Source organism: Leuciscus leuciscus (genome assembly GCF_965113295.1).
Source record: "Leuciscus leuciscus genome assembly, chromosome: 7".
Lineage (NCBI taxonomy): Eukaryota > Metazoa > Chordata > Actinopteri > Cypriniformes > Leuciscidae > Leuciscus > Leuciscus leuciscus.
The window spans coordinates 42029208-42043722 of NC_138731.1; the positions used below are offsets into that span (position 1 = coordinate 42029208).

Genomic DNA, 14515 nt, shown 5'->3' on the forward strand with positions numbered 1-14515 from the left:
GGTAATAGCTGAGGAGAAAATGTACTACTGGTATAGTACTTTTATGGTGCTTTTTTTGTCTGTTCTTGAGTTTAAAGTGCCTCTATTTTGCTTTTCTGAATATTACATTTCATGCAGTGTGTAATGTAGCTGTCTGTGAATGTAAAAGGTCTGCAAAGTTTTAAAGATCAAAGTGCACGGCAAATAAAGTTATTGTCTCCTAAAAGAAAGAATTACAGTAATTCCAGCCTCACTTCCTGTTACAAACTAACATAACAACATAACGAATTTGCATAATACCAGCCTATGGTTTTCATTGGCTGCTTGCGAACAACGTCTACTTTGCCCCGCCCTCAAACACTGTGGTTGAAAGAGTTTGGACGAGTTTGGTTTGTGTTCACGAAGTGTTGAGAAGACGCTATTTTCAGCGCTGCAAATCCACTTGGATGCATTTCAAAAGGATGAGGACTCGTGCTGGAAGTGATATTTGGAAAAACCCACTGCATCGTTACTGTTCGTATCTCTGTGTATCAAGCGTTGAGGAAGATCTGGAGCTGACATTCAGATCTAGTAATAGGCGTTTAGCTTCAAACGAACCGTTTTCAGACTCTTTGAGTCATTAGATGATGTGCAATGTATATTTTGAGAATATTAATGTGTTTTTTGACATTGGATGCATGTAGAGCTATTGAAGGAGACCTCAAAAACTAAATTAGGAACCTTTATGATTGCATAATAGGGGCACTTTAAAAATTAAAATGGCTAAAGCTCATACCAGTGTTATATGTATAGTATATATATGAATTAGTTTGTATTTTAGTTCACATTTTAGTTATTTTGTTGTGTTTGGCAATTTTGTTGTGTGAGAAGCAAATGATGACAAAATGTTAATTTTGAACCGTTTAAGTTTCTGTAACACATATTCATGGCATTGTGTGTTGAATATATAATTCCACGTGCATTACAGAACACAGTCGATTTGTCCATCAGAAGTCTTATCTCAGCTTCTCGTCTCTCATCTCTCATATCGCTGTAATAGTTAAAAAGGCACTCTGGCTCATATCGTCTTATAGCGATTATGTAAGCCTGAACCACGGCTGAGCAAATTACAGCTTCATTCAGCACGACTCAACACTGCCCATTATAGTTCAAGGACCAGGGGTTACTCCTTCCCCCGACACTGACTTGGAACATGCTGCTATATTTCAAGGCAACGGACAAGGTATTATTAGCCATAAATGCTATCGCTCCCTCGTTCTGCGCACCACCGTTTGGCCTTGCTTTATTTGCTGAGTTGGCTAAATTTGTCTTCCCAAGACAGAATGTAACTTTGCGAATACCCAGCTCTCCTTTCAAGCACTTTAAGCGCAAACAGACGTGATGTGTCTTCCTGGCTATAGGCGTGTTCCCGCTCACTGTACTTCCCCTTTCTCACGTCGCACATCTTGGAGAGTAACGCTCACATGTAAATGAGACATTTTGCTCCAGCGTGCCGAAAACAATGCGTGCAGTGAGAAAACCGCTCGTGTTTAATTACACACAGTGAGCCTCATTCATGACCGTCCAACAAATATCTGTGCAAAACATTAATAAAACCATTTTAAAGAATGATTTTACGAACGATTTACACACGACTTGGTTCTGCTCGTGTTCTGTGAATAAGGTCCAGTGATTCTACGCATCTGGTGGTGAAATTAATACTTTTATTCAGCAAGGGAACATTATATTGATCAAAAGTGACAATAAAGACCATTTCTAAAGATTATTTCAAATATGTTTTTTTGTTTTTCATATTTCTTTTCACCGTTTGCTTTCTCAATGGACGTTATTTAGTTATTAATACCAATAAACGTTCTCATACAGTACACACACTCATACAGTTGGGTTTCCATGGTTTATGGAGACTTTCCATTAGGGGTTGCACGACTACTGATTTCTGCTAGTCGATTTCTTATCAAAACAATACTCGAGTTACTCGACTACTCGTGGTTCATGCTACTGTAAATGAAAAGACATGAAATAGCTAGATCTTATCAATAAACATTTATTAATTCATAGCCTAATGCAACAATTACATACAGTAAGTAAACTCTCAAAACATTATAATTATGACATTTCATTTTTTTTTATTTTCATGTAACAGTCTAAAGCCAAATAAATAGCCGTTCTTGCCTTTCATTTCAGACGTCTGCTTCTAGGGGCCGTTCACATATCGCGTCTTTTTCGCGCTCAAGGTCGTTATTTCAAATGTAGGCGAGTGGCGAGTGCGCTCATGATGGAAGCAACGTGGTGCGCTAGTTTTTCCAGGCGGGTTTTTCCTTCTCATCTCCAGAAATATATCTAGTAGTAAAGCTAATGCAAGGGCTGAAAATCAATTAATCCTTTGCTGATACTTCTTCGTCGTCATCATGGAGAGCGCAGTTCATGGTTGCATAGCAACGACAGACGCCATGGGGCTAGGCTTGGGTATCGAGTATCGAGTATCGATTGGAACCGGGACTATATTTGCGATTTTCCCGGAATCGTTCAAAAGTTTAAATTTCGATTCCTAGTTTCAATTCACAGTCCGCCGCGGAAGAAACCGCTGTCTAAGTCATTTCTAGCCCTATTCTGAACTGAAGTAACTACATAATCGATTTCAAACTGCCAAATGTTAACTCGCTGACACTTTAGTTAAACATTTGTAACGTACACACGGCATGGTAAATGCGTGTACTAGCAAAGGTGTATATGGATTGTTATGCTAAACTGCGAAACGACACATATTATGAGACGCTGTGTGAGTTGCCTTATTAACTCACACAGTCTCATAAAATGTATTCAGAGCAAACAACCCTGACGTTAAACCTTAAAAACGTACATATGATGTTTTCTTATTCTTCGGTATCTTGCAAGTTGCAACCATATTCTCTCGTCCTCTGCTCGTCCGTTTGAAAACTTCGCGCGATGCCGGCGAACGTAAAAAAAAATATATTCATGAAAACACATTTACGAGCTGCCAACTCTCACGCATTTACCGTGAGACACACGCAATTAACACTTCTCACACCACGTTCTCACACCACACATCCATTTTCTCACGCACAATAAAATCGTGACGCAAAGAGGACACGGAGACCGACAGACTAGACAGAGCAGGTACTTTATGATATACAAAAAAATCTCAGCTCTCAGATTCTGTCAATTTTATTACGAAATTCAAACAATTAATACCGTTTTGGCGCTTGTAAATGTGACGTGACAGATCCCTAGCGCACGTGAACCGATCATCTCGACTAGCAGCTAATAGTAAAAAAACACTAACACTGTTGAAAGATACAGTAGGCTACAACTTATCTAACTGTATATTCCTCATATATAATATCGATCAATCAGTGTTTTTTATCAGCGTGAAGAGGTCAATAACATAGCTGGAGAACAATTATGTCATATTTACCTCAGGAAAGCCATTTAATGAACATATAGGCTATAGCACATAGTTGGCAAGAAAAAAAGAGCTATAGAGAGTATTTTGATAAATATGTGTACTATATTACATATTTATTATATTTGTACTTATATCATTAAATAAAGTTGTTATTATAATAAAAAAAAGGCATTATATTTAATTTGAGTTATTTTTAACCTTAAATAATACTGCCAGCTGATAGGGCTCTCTGTATGTTTACAGCATTAGGTGAGTTGTTTTTTTCTTGAGAAAAATTAACGCCTATCTTGAGTACCTAATATTTATCCAAATGAGTCAATATTAAATCAAATCACAATAACTGAATTGAAATGAAATAATAAAAAAGCGTAGCTTACCAGAAATTGTACCATGTAAACATTGTAACATGTTGTCACTAAACCTAATAAAATTCAGTTTAGTTACTAAAATGTTAGTGACAATCACATACAATACAATACACTTATTGTGATAAAATTTTTTTTATATTTCAATTGATGGAGAAGGTCAGACTATTTCCTTCAAAAAGACCGTTGGTTAGCTAGCTCATTTAAAATGTCATAAAAAAGTTGTTTAAAATAGATTTTATATTTATATTGTAGTTGAAAACAGCCCTGTGAGAAATTCATAGTAAATTTCATAAAAAGTAAAAAGTTCATAGAATTAAAATTGATCTAAACTTTTTTGACTCTGCCTCTTAAAAGAATCGGAATCGAGAATCGTTAGGAACCGGAATCGAAACAAGGAATCGGAATCGGAATCGTTCAAATTCAAACGATACCCAACCCTAATGGGGAGACAGCGGCCGCACTTTCCACACGTTTTTAGACACAATATGTTGAACGGCCTCTTGCAGAGTTGGCCAATTACAATATTTTTGTCATCCTTGATGAAATACTTCCACACATCTGACGTGTGGTGTCTGTTGGTGACGTTCGCCATTTTTAATTCATTTATGGTTAATGGACGCTCGAGTAGTCGATTGTTTAAGACAGCGTCGACTAGTGGTTGAAGTAGTCGATCTATCGACTACTCGACTAGTCTATGCAAGCCCTACTTTCCAGAGACATAATGGCCGCATTTACATTACATGGTAAGAAAAAGTCGAATTTGGGTCACATGAACCATGTGCATAGATCGGATATGACCCACATATGAATGAGGCCTAAAACTGATCTGAGAATATCAGAATCCATGTGCAAAAAAGCACACGGGTTCTGATATTCTCAGATCGGTTTCAGGCCACCTCATATGTGCAAATAAACCAAAAGTGTAAACAAAATAAACATTGTAAAAAAGCATTTGGTCCTAAAAATAGGCTAATCAACTATTTATTAAGTAAAATAAATAGATTAATTAATGCGTTCTGATTAATGCACTGAGTTACAACATTGCTTGTCAAAAAAAAGCAACCTACAGTTATACTATTACTTGCTAGAAGACTTACCATAGTAATAACAGTAAATGCTGCATAATTACATGCAACTAACCCTCAACCAAATCCTAATCCTACCCTAACCCTATAGTAAATACATGTAGTTGCTTAATATTACTCGGTACTTAAATATATAATTACACTGCAACAATGACACCTTAAAATAAAGTCTAACCGAATGGTTTGGTTATTTGTTGTAATAAACTAGTGCTCATAAGATGCAAGAAGCGTCTTAAAGGAGGTTTGTGAATGACAATTGATGGTCGAGCCATCATTAAGAAGAGAGGGAGTGAAACAAGATCCTTGAAAAGAGAGAAAAAGACCCGTCTAGAGAGACACGCTGCAGTTTTGTGGATTCTCGGCAGACAGACACATGGCCTGCAGACGCTTTAAGCTCATGACTCAGAGAGAGGGGCTATCTGTGTCCCGCTCCGGCAAGCCTGCGTGTCCTACACATGTCTGGAGACGTGATACATGATCCCAGAACTGCCATCCAGAACAAGGCCTTAAGAATCTCAGCTGGAATCTGCCCCAGATTCTCCTCTCAGCGTTTTACACTCCTTCACAGTGTCTGCGAGCCTGCTTTGTACTGTGTTTGTTAGGGTAAGCATCATTAGTACTACACTGCAAGAAGGGATTTTCTTACTATTTTTTTTTTTTTTTTTTGCACAAATATCTTAATATTCTTAAATAAAGATACATTTACTTGAGAAGCAAGATGACATCTTGACATGTAAAGCTCCAGTAATATTGCTTATGATGGTGGTGTCATTTTCTGCAATGACTTTTAGTTTTCTATGTGGATTTTGAGTGTTTACCAAAGCGTTTTTTCCAGAGGCTATCATATTTTTCCAATTGTCTTCAATATGAGTGCCTCGTTTTTAAAACGGCAGCAGCGTGACTTTATTAGGTACTCCTGTCCAACCTGTTAACACAAATATCTAATCAGCCAATCACATGGCAGCAACTCAATGCATTTAGGCATATAGACATGGTCAAGACAACCTGCTGAAGTTCAAACTGAGCATCAGAATGGGGAAGAAAGGTGATTTAAGTGACTGAACGTGGAATGGTTGTTTTATTTCAGAAACTACTGATTTACTGGGATTTTTAATGCACAGCCATCTGGGTTTACAGAGAATGGTCCGAAAAAGAGAAAATATCCAGTGAGCGCAAGTGCTGTGGGTGAAAATGCCTTGGTGATGCCAGAGGTCAGAGGAGAATGACCAGACTGGTTCGAGCTGATGGAAACTTAGGCCCTGTGTCCACCAAAGCGTATTTTTTCAATTGTTTTCAATGGGAGCGACGTATTATTAAAATTATTAATTTAAAACAAGAGCCAGAGCAAATACTTTATAATCTATCGATATTTTTATACACTCGTTACAGCCGAGATCTGCAGATGAGCATCTCTGAACAAGCAACACGTTGAATCTTGAAACGAATCTTGACACTCCTGTCAGCAGGAGTGTCTACAATTTAGACAGGCTCACCAAAACTGGACAATAGGAAAAGCGTGTGTCGTGTGCCGATTTCTGCTGCAACATTCAGGTGGTCGGGTCAGAATTTGGCGTAAACAGCATGAAAGCATGGATCCATCCTGCCTCGTATCAGCGGTTCAGGCTGCTGCTGGTGTAGTGGTGTATTGGATATTTTCTTGACACACTTTGGGCCTCTAAGTACCAATTGAGCATTGTATAAACGCCACGGCCGACCTGAGCTTTGTTGCTGACCATGTCCATCCCTTCATCACTGTACTCGTCTTCTGATGGCTACTTCCAGCAGGATAACGCGTCATGTCACAAAGCTCAAATGATCTCTTGATAGAATCAAAACTTGATTCTTGATCATGACAGTGAGTTCACTAAACTCAAACGGCCTCCACAGTCTCCAGATCTCAATCCAGTAGAGCAGCTTTGGGATGTGAAGGAACTGGAGATTCACATCATGGATGTTCAGCTGACAAATCTGCGTGATGCTTTCATGACAATATGAACCAGAATCTCTGAGGAATGTTTCCAGCATCTTTTTGAATCTATGCCACGAAGAATTAAAGAAGGTCTGAAGGCAAAAGGGGGTCCAACCTGGTACTAGCAAGGTGTGCCTAATAAAGTGACCGGTGTGTGTGTGTGTGTGTGTGTGTGTGTGTGTGTGTGTGTGTGTGTGTGTGTGTGTGTGTGTGTGTGTGTGTGTGTGTGTGTGTTTTGAATGAGCAAGATGTCGATGTGTGTATCACCAGCTCTACCACACTGCTATGTTGTTTGGCTCTCAGGGACGGTCAAGGCCGCTGTGTCTGAGTCGGTCAGTGTTTTGAGAATCGAAGAGACTGTCTTATCAGTAGCTTCAGTCATTTCAATTATTATTTGTATTTTTTTTCTCCATTTCTGTGATAAGTTTTAGCGCCTGGCTGTCTGTGCTACCACTGCCCACAGCTGATAAAGACACAGAGCCGCTCTCGCTCTCTCTGTCTCTGGTCAGTGCCGTGGAGGATGAGGGAATGATGGAATCCTGTCCTGATCTTAACAGCTCGTGGAGCTTGTGTGGACATGCTGGATGAACACAGTCTGACTGCAGATATTGTGCTTGATAAGTGAGAGTGGGATTAGAAACTGAGTTTGTGTGTGTGTGTTTATGGGGGATGGTGTTAGAATACGTGTGTGTGTGTGTGTGTGTGTGTTTATGGGGGATGGTGTGAGGTGAGGAACACATCTCTGGTTCTCAAATGGTTTTGCTTCAGGACTCAGATTTCACATATTGGACATGGAGTGGTGACTCGACCACAGCACTAGAGATGTTTATTGTACAATGGTTCAAAAATGTCTTTAAAACAAGTAATATTACTGCAAATTGCATAGGCCCAACAATATGCAAAAGTATTAATATGACATAGTCTACATGGGGAAAATGAACCATTTTAAAATTGCATTATTAGCAGCAGAAGTGTGAAATTCAATGTTTTCATGCGGGGCTGTAACTAATGATTATGTTGATAATAAGTCTGTTTATTGTTTCTTTAATTATTCAGGTTTTTTTGTATTTCTGGGTTTATTTTACATGGTAATATTAGAACAGATGTGCTCACTCAGTGAATTCATTGAAGGCTTGTTTGCTGTTAGAACAAGCTGAATTTCTAAAATTTAGAGATAAGAATACAACCATTTATTGCAAGTTATGCGCTGGTGAAACTGACCTCTGAAAGACATTAAACAGCAGAAGTAATCCATCAAAGCGCCTGACACGACAGCCCACATGAAACTCTTGTGCTTTTACAAATATTTTTATTTTCTTTCTGTTCTATAATGTTATGGTGGGTTTTTCAGCACTGTTAAATATTCCATCCATCCATCTTCTTCCGCTTATCCGGGGCCGGGGGGCAGCAGTCTAAGCAGAGACACCCAGACTTCCCTCTCCCTATACTTCCTCCAGCTCTTCCGGGGGAATACCGAGGCGTTCCCAGGCCAGCCAGGGAGACATAATCTCTCCAGCGTGTCCTAGGTCTTCCCCGTGGTCTCCTCCCGGTGGGACGCGCCCGGAACACCTCCCCGGGAAGGCGTCCAGGAGGCATCCGGAACAGATGTGGAGGAGCAGCGGCTCTACTCTGAGCTCCTCCCGAGTGACCGAGCTCCTCACCCTAAGGGAGCGCCCAGCCACCCTGCGGAGAAAACTCATTTCGGCCGCCTGTATCCGGGATATTGTTCTTTCGGTCATAACCCACAGCTCATGACCATAGGTGAGAGTAGGAACGTAGATCGACCGGTAAGTCGAGAGCTTCGCCTTGTAGCTCAGCTCCTTCTTCACCACGACAGACCGGTGCATCGACCGCATTACTGCAGAAGCTGCACCGATCCGTCGGTCGATCTCCCGTTCCATCCTTCCCTCACTCGTGAACAAGACCCAGAGATACTTGAACTCCTCCACTTGAGGCAGGAACTCTCCACCAACCGGAAGTGGGCAAGCCACCCTTTTCCGACTGAGAACCATGGCCTCGGACTTGGAGGTGCTGATCCTCATCCCAGATGCTTCACACTAGTGTTGCTTTCGTCAACGAAAATTATGACTAAATATCGTTGTCAACGAACCTTTATCACGTGACGAAAACGAGACGAGACGCAACGTAAATGCTGGTCATGTGACGATGACTATAATTAAATGTATAATGCAATATTGTTGACGAATAAAAATGAGACTAAATGTGACCCTGGATCACAAAACCAGTCACATGTCGCATGTGTGGCATTAGCCATCGATACATTGTATGGGTCAAAATTATCGATTTTTCTTTTATGCCGATTTTTTTCTTTTTAAGTAAAGATCATGTTCCATGAAGATATTTAGTAAATTTCCTACCATAAATATATAAAACATTTATTTTTGTGAGTGAATGCTGCACAATCGTGAACATAAATTAACAACTTTAAAGGAGATTTTCTCAATGTTTTGATTTTTTGCACCCTCAGATTCCAGATTTTCAATAGTTGTGTCTCGACCAAATATTGTCCTATCCTAACAAAACCATTTATCAATGAAAAGCTTATTTATTCAGATTTCAGATGATGTATAAATCTCAATTTCAAAAAAACTGACCCATGTGACTGGTTTTGTGGTACAGGGTCACAAATGTGGTTTACAAAATAAAAACTATGCTAAAATGTCTCTTCATTTTCGTTGACCAAAACGAGACGAAATCTTATAACTTTATTTCGTCTCGTTTAGTCGCGATATTATTATTATTTTGCAGTATTTCTGTTTCCTGCGCAGATGCAGTTGTGTTGTGGAAAGAGATGGGGAGAAATGCAGCCACAAAATCACAGGAAAAAAACACCACGAACCTTAAGAGACACGCGTGTGTACTTCTAACGTGTTTGGTTGGTAAAATAAACATGTTGTAAATTCAATTCAGGGCGTCTTCCGTGTCTGGAATGGATGTATTCTTGAGTCTATAAGGTAACAATAATATAATAAGATACCCTTGTTTGAAATGGGTTTGGCTAAAAGAAAATGTTGGTTTCGTCTATACTACTACTATATTGACTGGGTTAAATAGATATGCATTACTAAAAGGAGACTAAAATACAATTTTCATTGACTAAAACAAATAAATAAATGTCATCAGTTTTCATGGATAATTCTGACTAAATAAGACTAAAATGCTCAGACTTTTAGTGGACTGAAACTTGACTAGACTAAAAAGAGTATGAACGTGACTAAAACTAATAAAACCTAAAATGACAGCTTGACACAAAGACTAGACTAAAACTAAAATTAAAACAGCACTACTTCACACTCGGCTGCAAACCGTCCCAGTGCACGCTGAGGGTCCTGGTCTGATGAGGCCAAGACGAAATCATGTGTTCCTCAAACCGGACACACTCTCCGGCCCCTGACTGCGGCATAGAAATTCTGTCCTTATAAAATTATGAACAGAACCGGTGACAAAGGGCAGCCGGTTTTTTAATAATTAATAATGAAATTCATTGTTGATTATTTTCATGCTCTTGACAGCCAATAATTCACCACACAAAACCCATGTTTATTGTAATTGCAAGTGAACCCGTGTAACCCATAATCTGGGTTTATTGTTGTTTTTCCTGTGTAGTTTCGTTCATGGTTTTTGAGCATGAGGGCATGTCACACAACCCGTTTACTGGAGAGTTTGATTGGACATACGTCACGAAGAAAAGACAGGAGAGGCATTTTATCCTTCCTTTTAATTTATTTTATTTTATTTACTTTAATTGACCTTTTATTTGATTTTAGTTTTTAGTTTTATTTTGTTATTTTATGTTTTATTTTTTATTTTATTTATTTTTTCATATTTGGAAACCCTGCTGTATAATGTTGTGATGCCTAAACTCACTTGTAAGCAAACAAACTATTTATTTTAGTGAGTTTTAATAGTTGACTCAAAAGTTAAAATCTGCTGTTCATTTACAGCATAAATTAACCATCTCACTCCATCCAAGATGCACAGTAGTTGTCATTTTTATTCAGTAGAACAGTAAAGAATATTTTTAGCTAATCAAAATGAATACCCATGACTCCTGACGACATATTGAGGTCATATGAAGCATGCAATCTATCCGACATACGAGTGCAAGAGACTGAACATTATTTACCACATTATTACCTGTAAGCCTCAGTAAACAGTTTTTTGGATGAACTATCCCTTTAATATTGGCCATGTATTGGTTATCAATATATGCCTTTATTGCTTATCGGTACCAGTAGATTGTCAATATCAGTGCAGTCATAATTCATACAGCACAGGCCTCGCAGTGTTTGTCAGTCTTGTGTTTTCTGCAAGCGCATGCATGTAACTTGAGACTCCTCGATAACACCTCCCTCTCCTTCTCCAGCAGTTTTGAGCTCATGTCAGCACTCCTCTTCCTTCTCAATGAGATACTTTCACCTACAGAAATGTAAAAGAGTTACACAGTCAGTTTCAGTACAGAACCTCATACGAGAGAGGACGTCAATGCATGATAGGCCTAGATATCAGTGATTCCTGTAGCTCAGAGCATGGCACTGGAAATTAGCCTTACGAATAGGCCTCAGTTGCTTTTATTTATTTATTTATATTTGTATATATATTTATTTATTTACTTAATAAATTTAATTGGTTTTAAATGAGCTCCAATTGTTTTATTTATTTATTTATTCATGCATTTATTTATTCATTCATTTTATTTATTTATTTGCTAGTCTTTCAAATTAGCATAAATTGTTTTATTTATATTCCCTTTTGTTTAATTATTTATTCATTTATTTATTTACCTGTCTTTTAAATTAGCTTCAAATGTATTTATTTATTTATTTGCTAGTCTTTCAAATTAGATGCAACTGTTTTATTTCAAATCTTTTTTTATTTATAATTATTTATTTATTTATTCATTTATTTGCTTTATAAATTAGCTTTTAATTCAATTCAATTCACTTGTTTGTTTATATATGTATATATATACTTGTCTTTAAAATTGGCTTTATTTATTTATTTGCTAGTCTTTCAAATTAGATGCAACTGTTTAATTTCAATCTCTTATTTATTTATAATTAATTTGTTTATTTATTCATGTATGTATTTATTTATTTATTTGCTTTATAAATTAGCTTAAATTGTTTTAAATCAATTCACTTGTTTGTTTATACATATATATATATATATACTTGTCTTTAAAATTGGCTTTATTTATTTATTTACTAATCTTTCAAATTAGCTTAAATTGTTTTATTTATATTCACTTTTGTTTATTTATTTATTTATTTACCTGTCTTTTAAATTAGCTTCAAATGTATTTATTTATTTGCTAGTCTTTCAAATGAGATGCAACTGTTTTATTTCAAATCTCTTATTTATTTATTTATTTATTTATTCATTCATTCATTCATTCATTCATTCATTCACACACTTACTAGTCTTTCAGATTAGCTCCTATTTTTTTTCTTCTTTTTTTCTGTTCTTTAAGCCTGGATCTAAATTTTACCTGCATCATGAAATCATTTAGTCAATGTTTAGTTAACAGAAATAAGAAAAACATCTTCCCATGTCCTGATGAGTGACTTTCATATATTTAAGCGTATGAAAGTTGATATGAATGTTGTTATGGAGTCTGATCAGGAGTCGATGCGTCGTGGGATTTCTGCACTCTGAAAGCGTCTTGTCCTGGAGGGCTGGTTAACCCTGTAACACTAGGGTTGTAATGTCACCAAATAACTCTTAATGTTCACAAAGCCAGGAATAGTTTTTGCTGTCCTCAGCTCTTTATTGGGAGACTATCTCCAGTGGAGGTCACATCATTTGCCGTGAGATAAAGTTATAGTTTTTCTCAGACCTCCCTGATGTTCTAACTATACTTTTTGTGGCTATTTTATCAGGAGTTTTTAGATAAAATTAGAATGTGGAGCTTTTTCTGCAGGGAGAAAAAAAAAAAACACTTTCCGAGTTCCCAAGGCCACAGAAGGATGAGTCTAGAGGAGAACGCATCTCTCTGCGAGTCTCACACGGACGGCGTCCCCGGATGGAAAGCAGACTCCAGAGTTTTATCAAAGATTTAAAAGAGCAGACATTAACGTTAACTATAACTTCACGGCTACAGCTGTTTATTAACACATAAAGGTCACTCAGAGAAACAGCAGATCTGAAGGTGATCCGTGCCGAGGACAGAAGAATGAATTTCCACGCCAGAAGAGTCACGTTGCCCGCTATCACGCCTCTCTGCCTGCAGAAAAGGGTATGAACATTTATTATTTATGTGGTTTTTTTTACAGAAACATTACATTCATTGGTAATGCGAGAGGTTTAATCGTTATTTGAACAATAACATTGTGTGATTCCTCAGTGGAGAGGCTGCCGACAAAACCCTCGGTCATAACTTCTCGTTGTGTATTAGTAGGCGAACACTTACAGTGAAAAGATTGAAAACATTTGATGTTTGTCATTTCGATCAAAAGTAAATAAAATGTAAATAGGAAAAAAATTTGTTTTATATATATATGTGACCCTGGATCACGTCACCAGTCACGAGTTGCACTGGTATATTTGTGGCAATAGCCAACAATACATTGTATGGGTCAAAATTATCGATTTTTCTTTTGTGCCAAAAATCATTAGGATATTAAGTAAAGCTCATGTTCCATGAAGATATTTTGTTAATTTCCTACCGTAAATATATAAAACATTTATTTTTGTGAGTGAATGCAGCACAATCGTGAACATAAATGAACAACTTTAAAAGTGATTTTCTGAATGTTTCGATTTTTTTGCACCCTCAGATTACAGATTTTCTAATAGTTGTATCTCAACCAAATATTGTCCTATCCTAACAAACCATACATCAATGGAAAGCTTATTTATGATTTTCAGATGATGTATAAATCTCAATATTCAAAACTTGACCCATGTGACTGGTTTTGTGGTCCAGGGTCACATATATGGTTGATCCAGATATAGTTTAAAGCTGGAATTTAGCCCAAAAAAAATCTGCTCAAACATAAACAGGTTTTCATTTGTGTTCATTTTGGTCACTACCTTATTCTCATCTTTCCACATGTGTTATTTACAAGTTTTTATTACTTTTTACTATTGTTATAAGTTGTGGTAAATAATCATAATAAAGAATAAGCAAGTGTGTCCAAACTTCCAGTATGTTCCCCTGCTCATTCACCGAACCCTTCTTGGTTTTTGATGAATTTCACAACACTGATGCTAATGTGAAAAAACAACTTTGTATCCAAAACCATTAAGTTGCATTTATTTCAAAAGATATTGTTTTCTTATCATAGTGTTGCAACATTCCCCGGCAAATCACTTTTGGAAGTGGATCCAGTTCATTGCAGATACTAGCTTGTTTTATATGAACACAGAGCATTTCTCTCTCTTTTTTTTCTTCTTTTTTTTTTTTTGCATTGTTTTAAACACCTGTAAATGTCACTGACAGGGAGTTCCTATCTCCTCGTCGTTGTTGTCATCACCGTATCCGTTGCCAAAAGACACACTCTCGGCACTCAGTCGGACGGGCTGAGATGAGTTAAACAATGGCCTGACTGTAGTGTGCTGCTGAAAATACTGCCAATCTGACAGCTTGTGGAAGTGCTCTCGGAAAAGCCACGGTGATAAAATGATATTTGTGCGGGAGCTGAGGAAAGGTCGAGCACAATGC

The 14515-nt window shown here is 37.5% G+C and overlaps 1 protein-coding gene and 1 long non-coding RNA gene across 5 annotated transcripts in view; one reads left to right on the forward strand and one right to left on the reverse strand.

Moving 5' to 3' along the window:
• grb14 (growth factor receptor-bound protein 14) overlaps positions 1–14515 on the forward strand; it is a gene marked incomplete at its 5' end in the record, with an annotated part of 96024 nt that overhangs the window by 41906 nt on the left and 39603 nt on the right. The window contains one exon of one of the 4 annotated variants that reach the window (XM_082174732.1): positions 13025–13087. The exons of the other annotated variants lie outside the window; for them this stretch is intronic. Within the exon in view, the coding sequence (XP_082030858.1) occupies positions 13025–13087 (63 nt within the window). Of the gene's footprint in view, positions 1–13024; positions 13088–14515 lie in introns of those variants that run through there. 4 annotated transcript variants of the gene reach the window in all.
• Positions 1–14515, reverse strand: part of LOC309502442 — a 51283-nt gene that overhangs the window by 20151 nt on the left and 16617 nt on the right. The window lies entirely within an intron of this gene.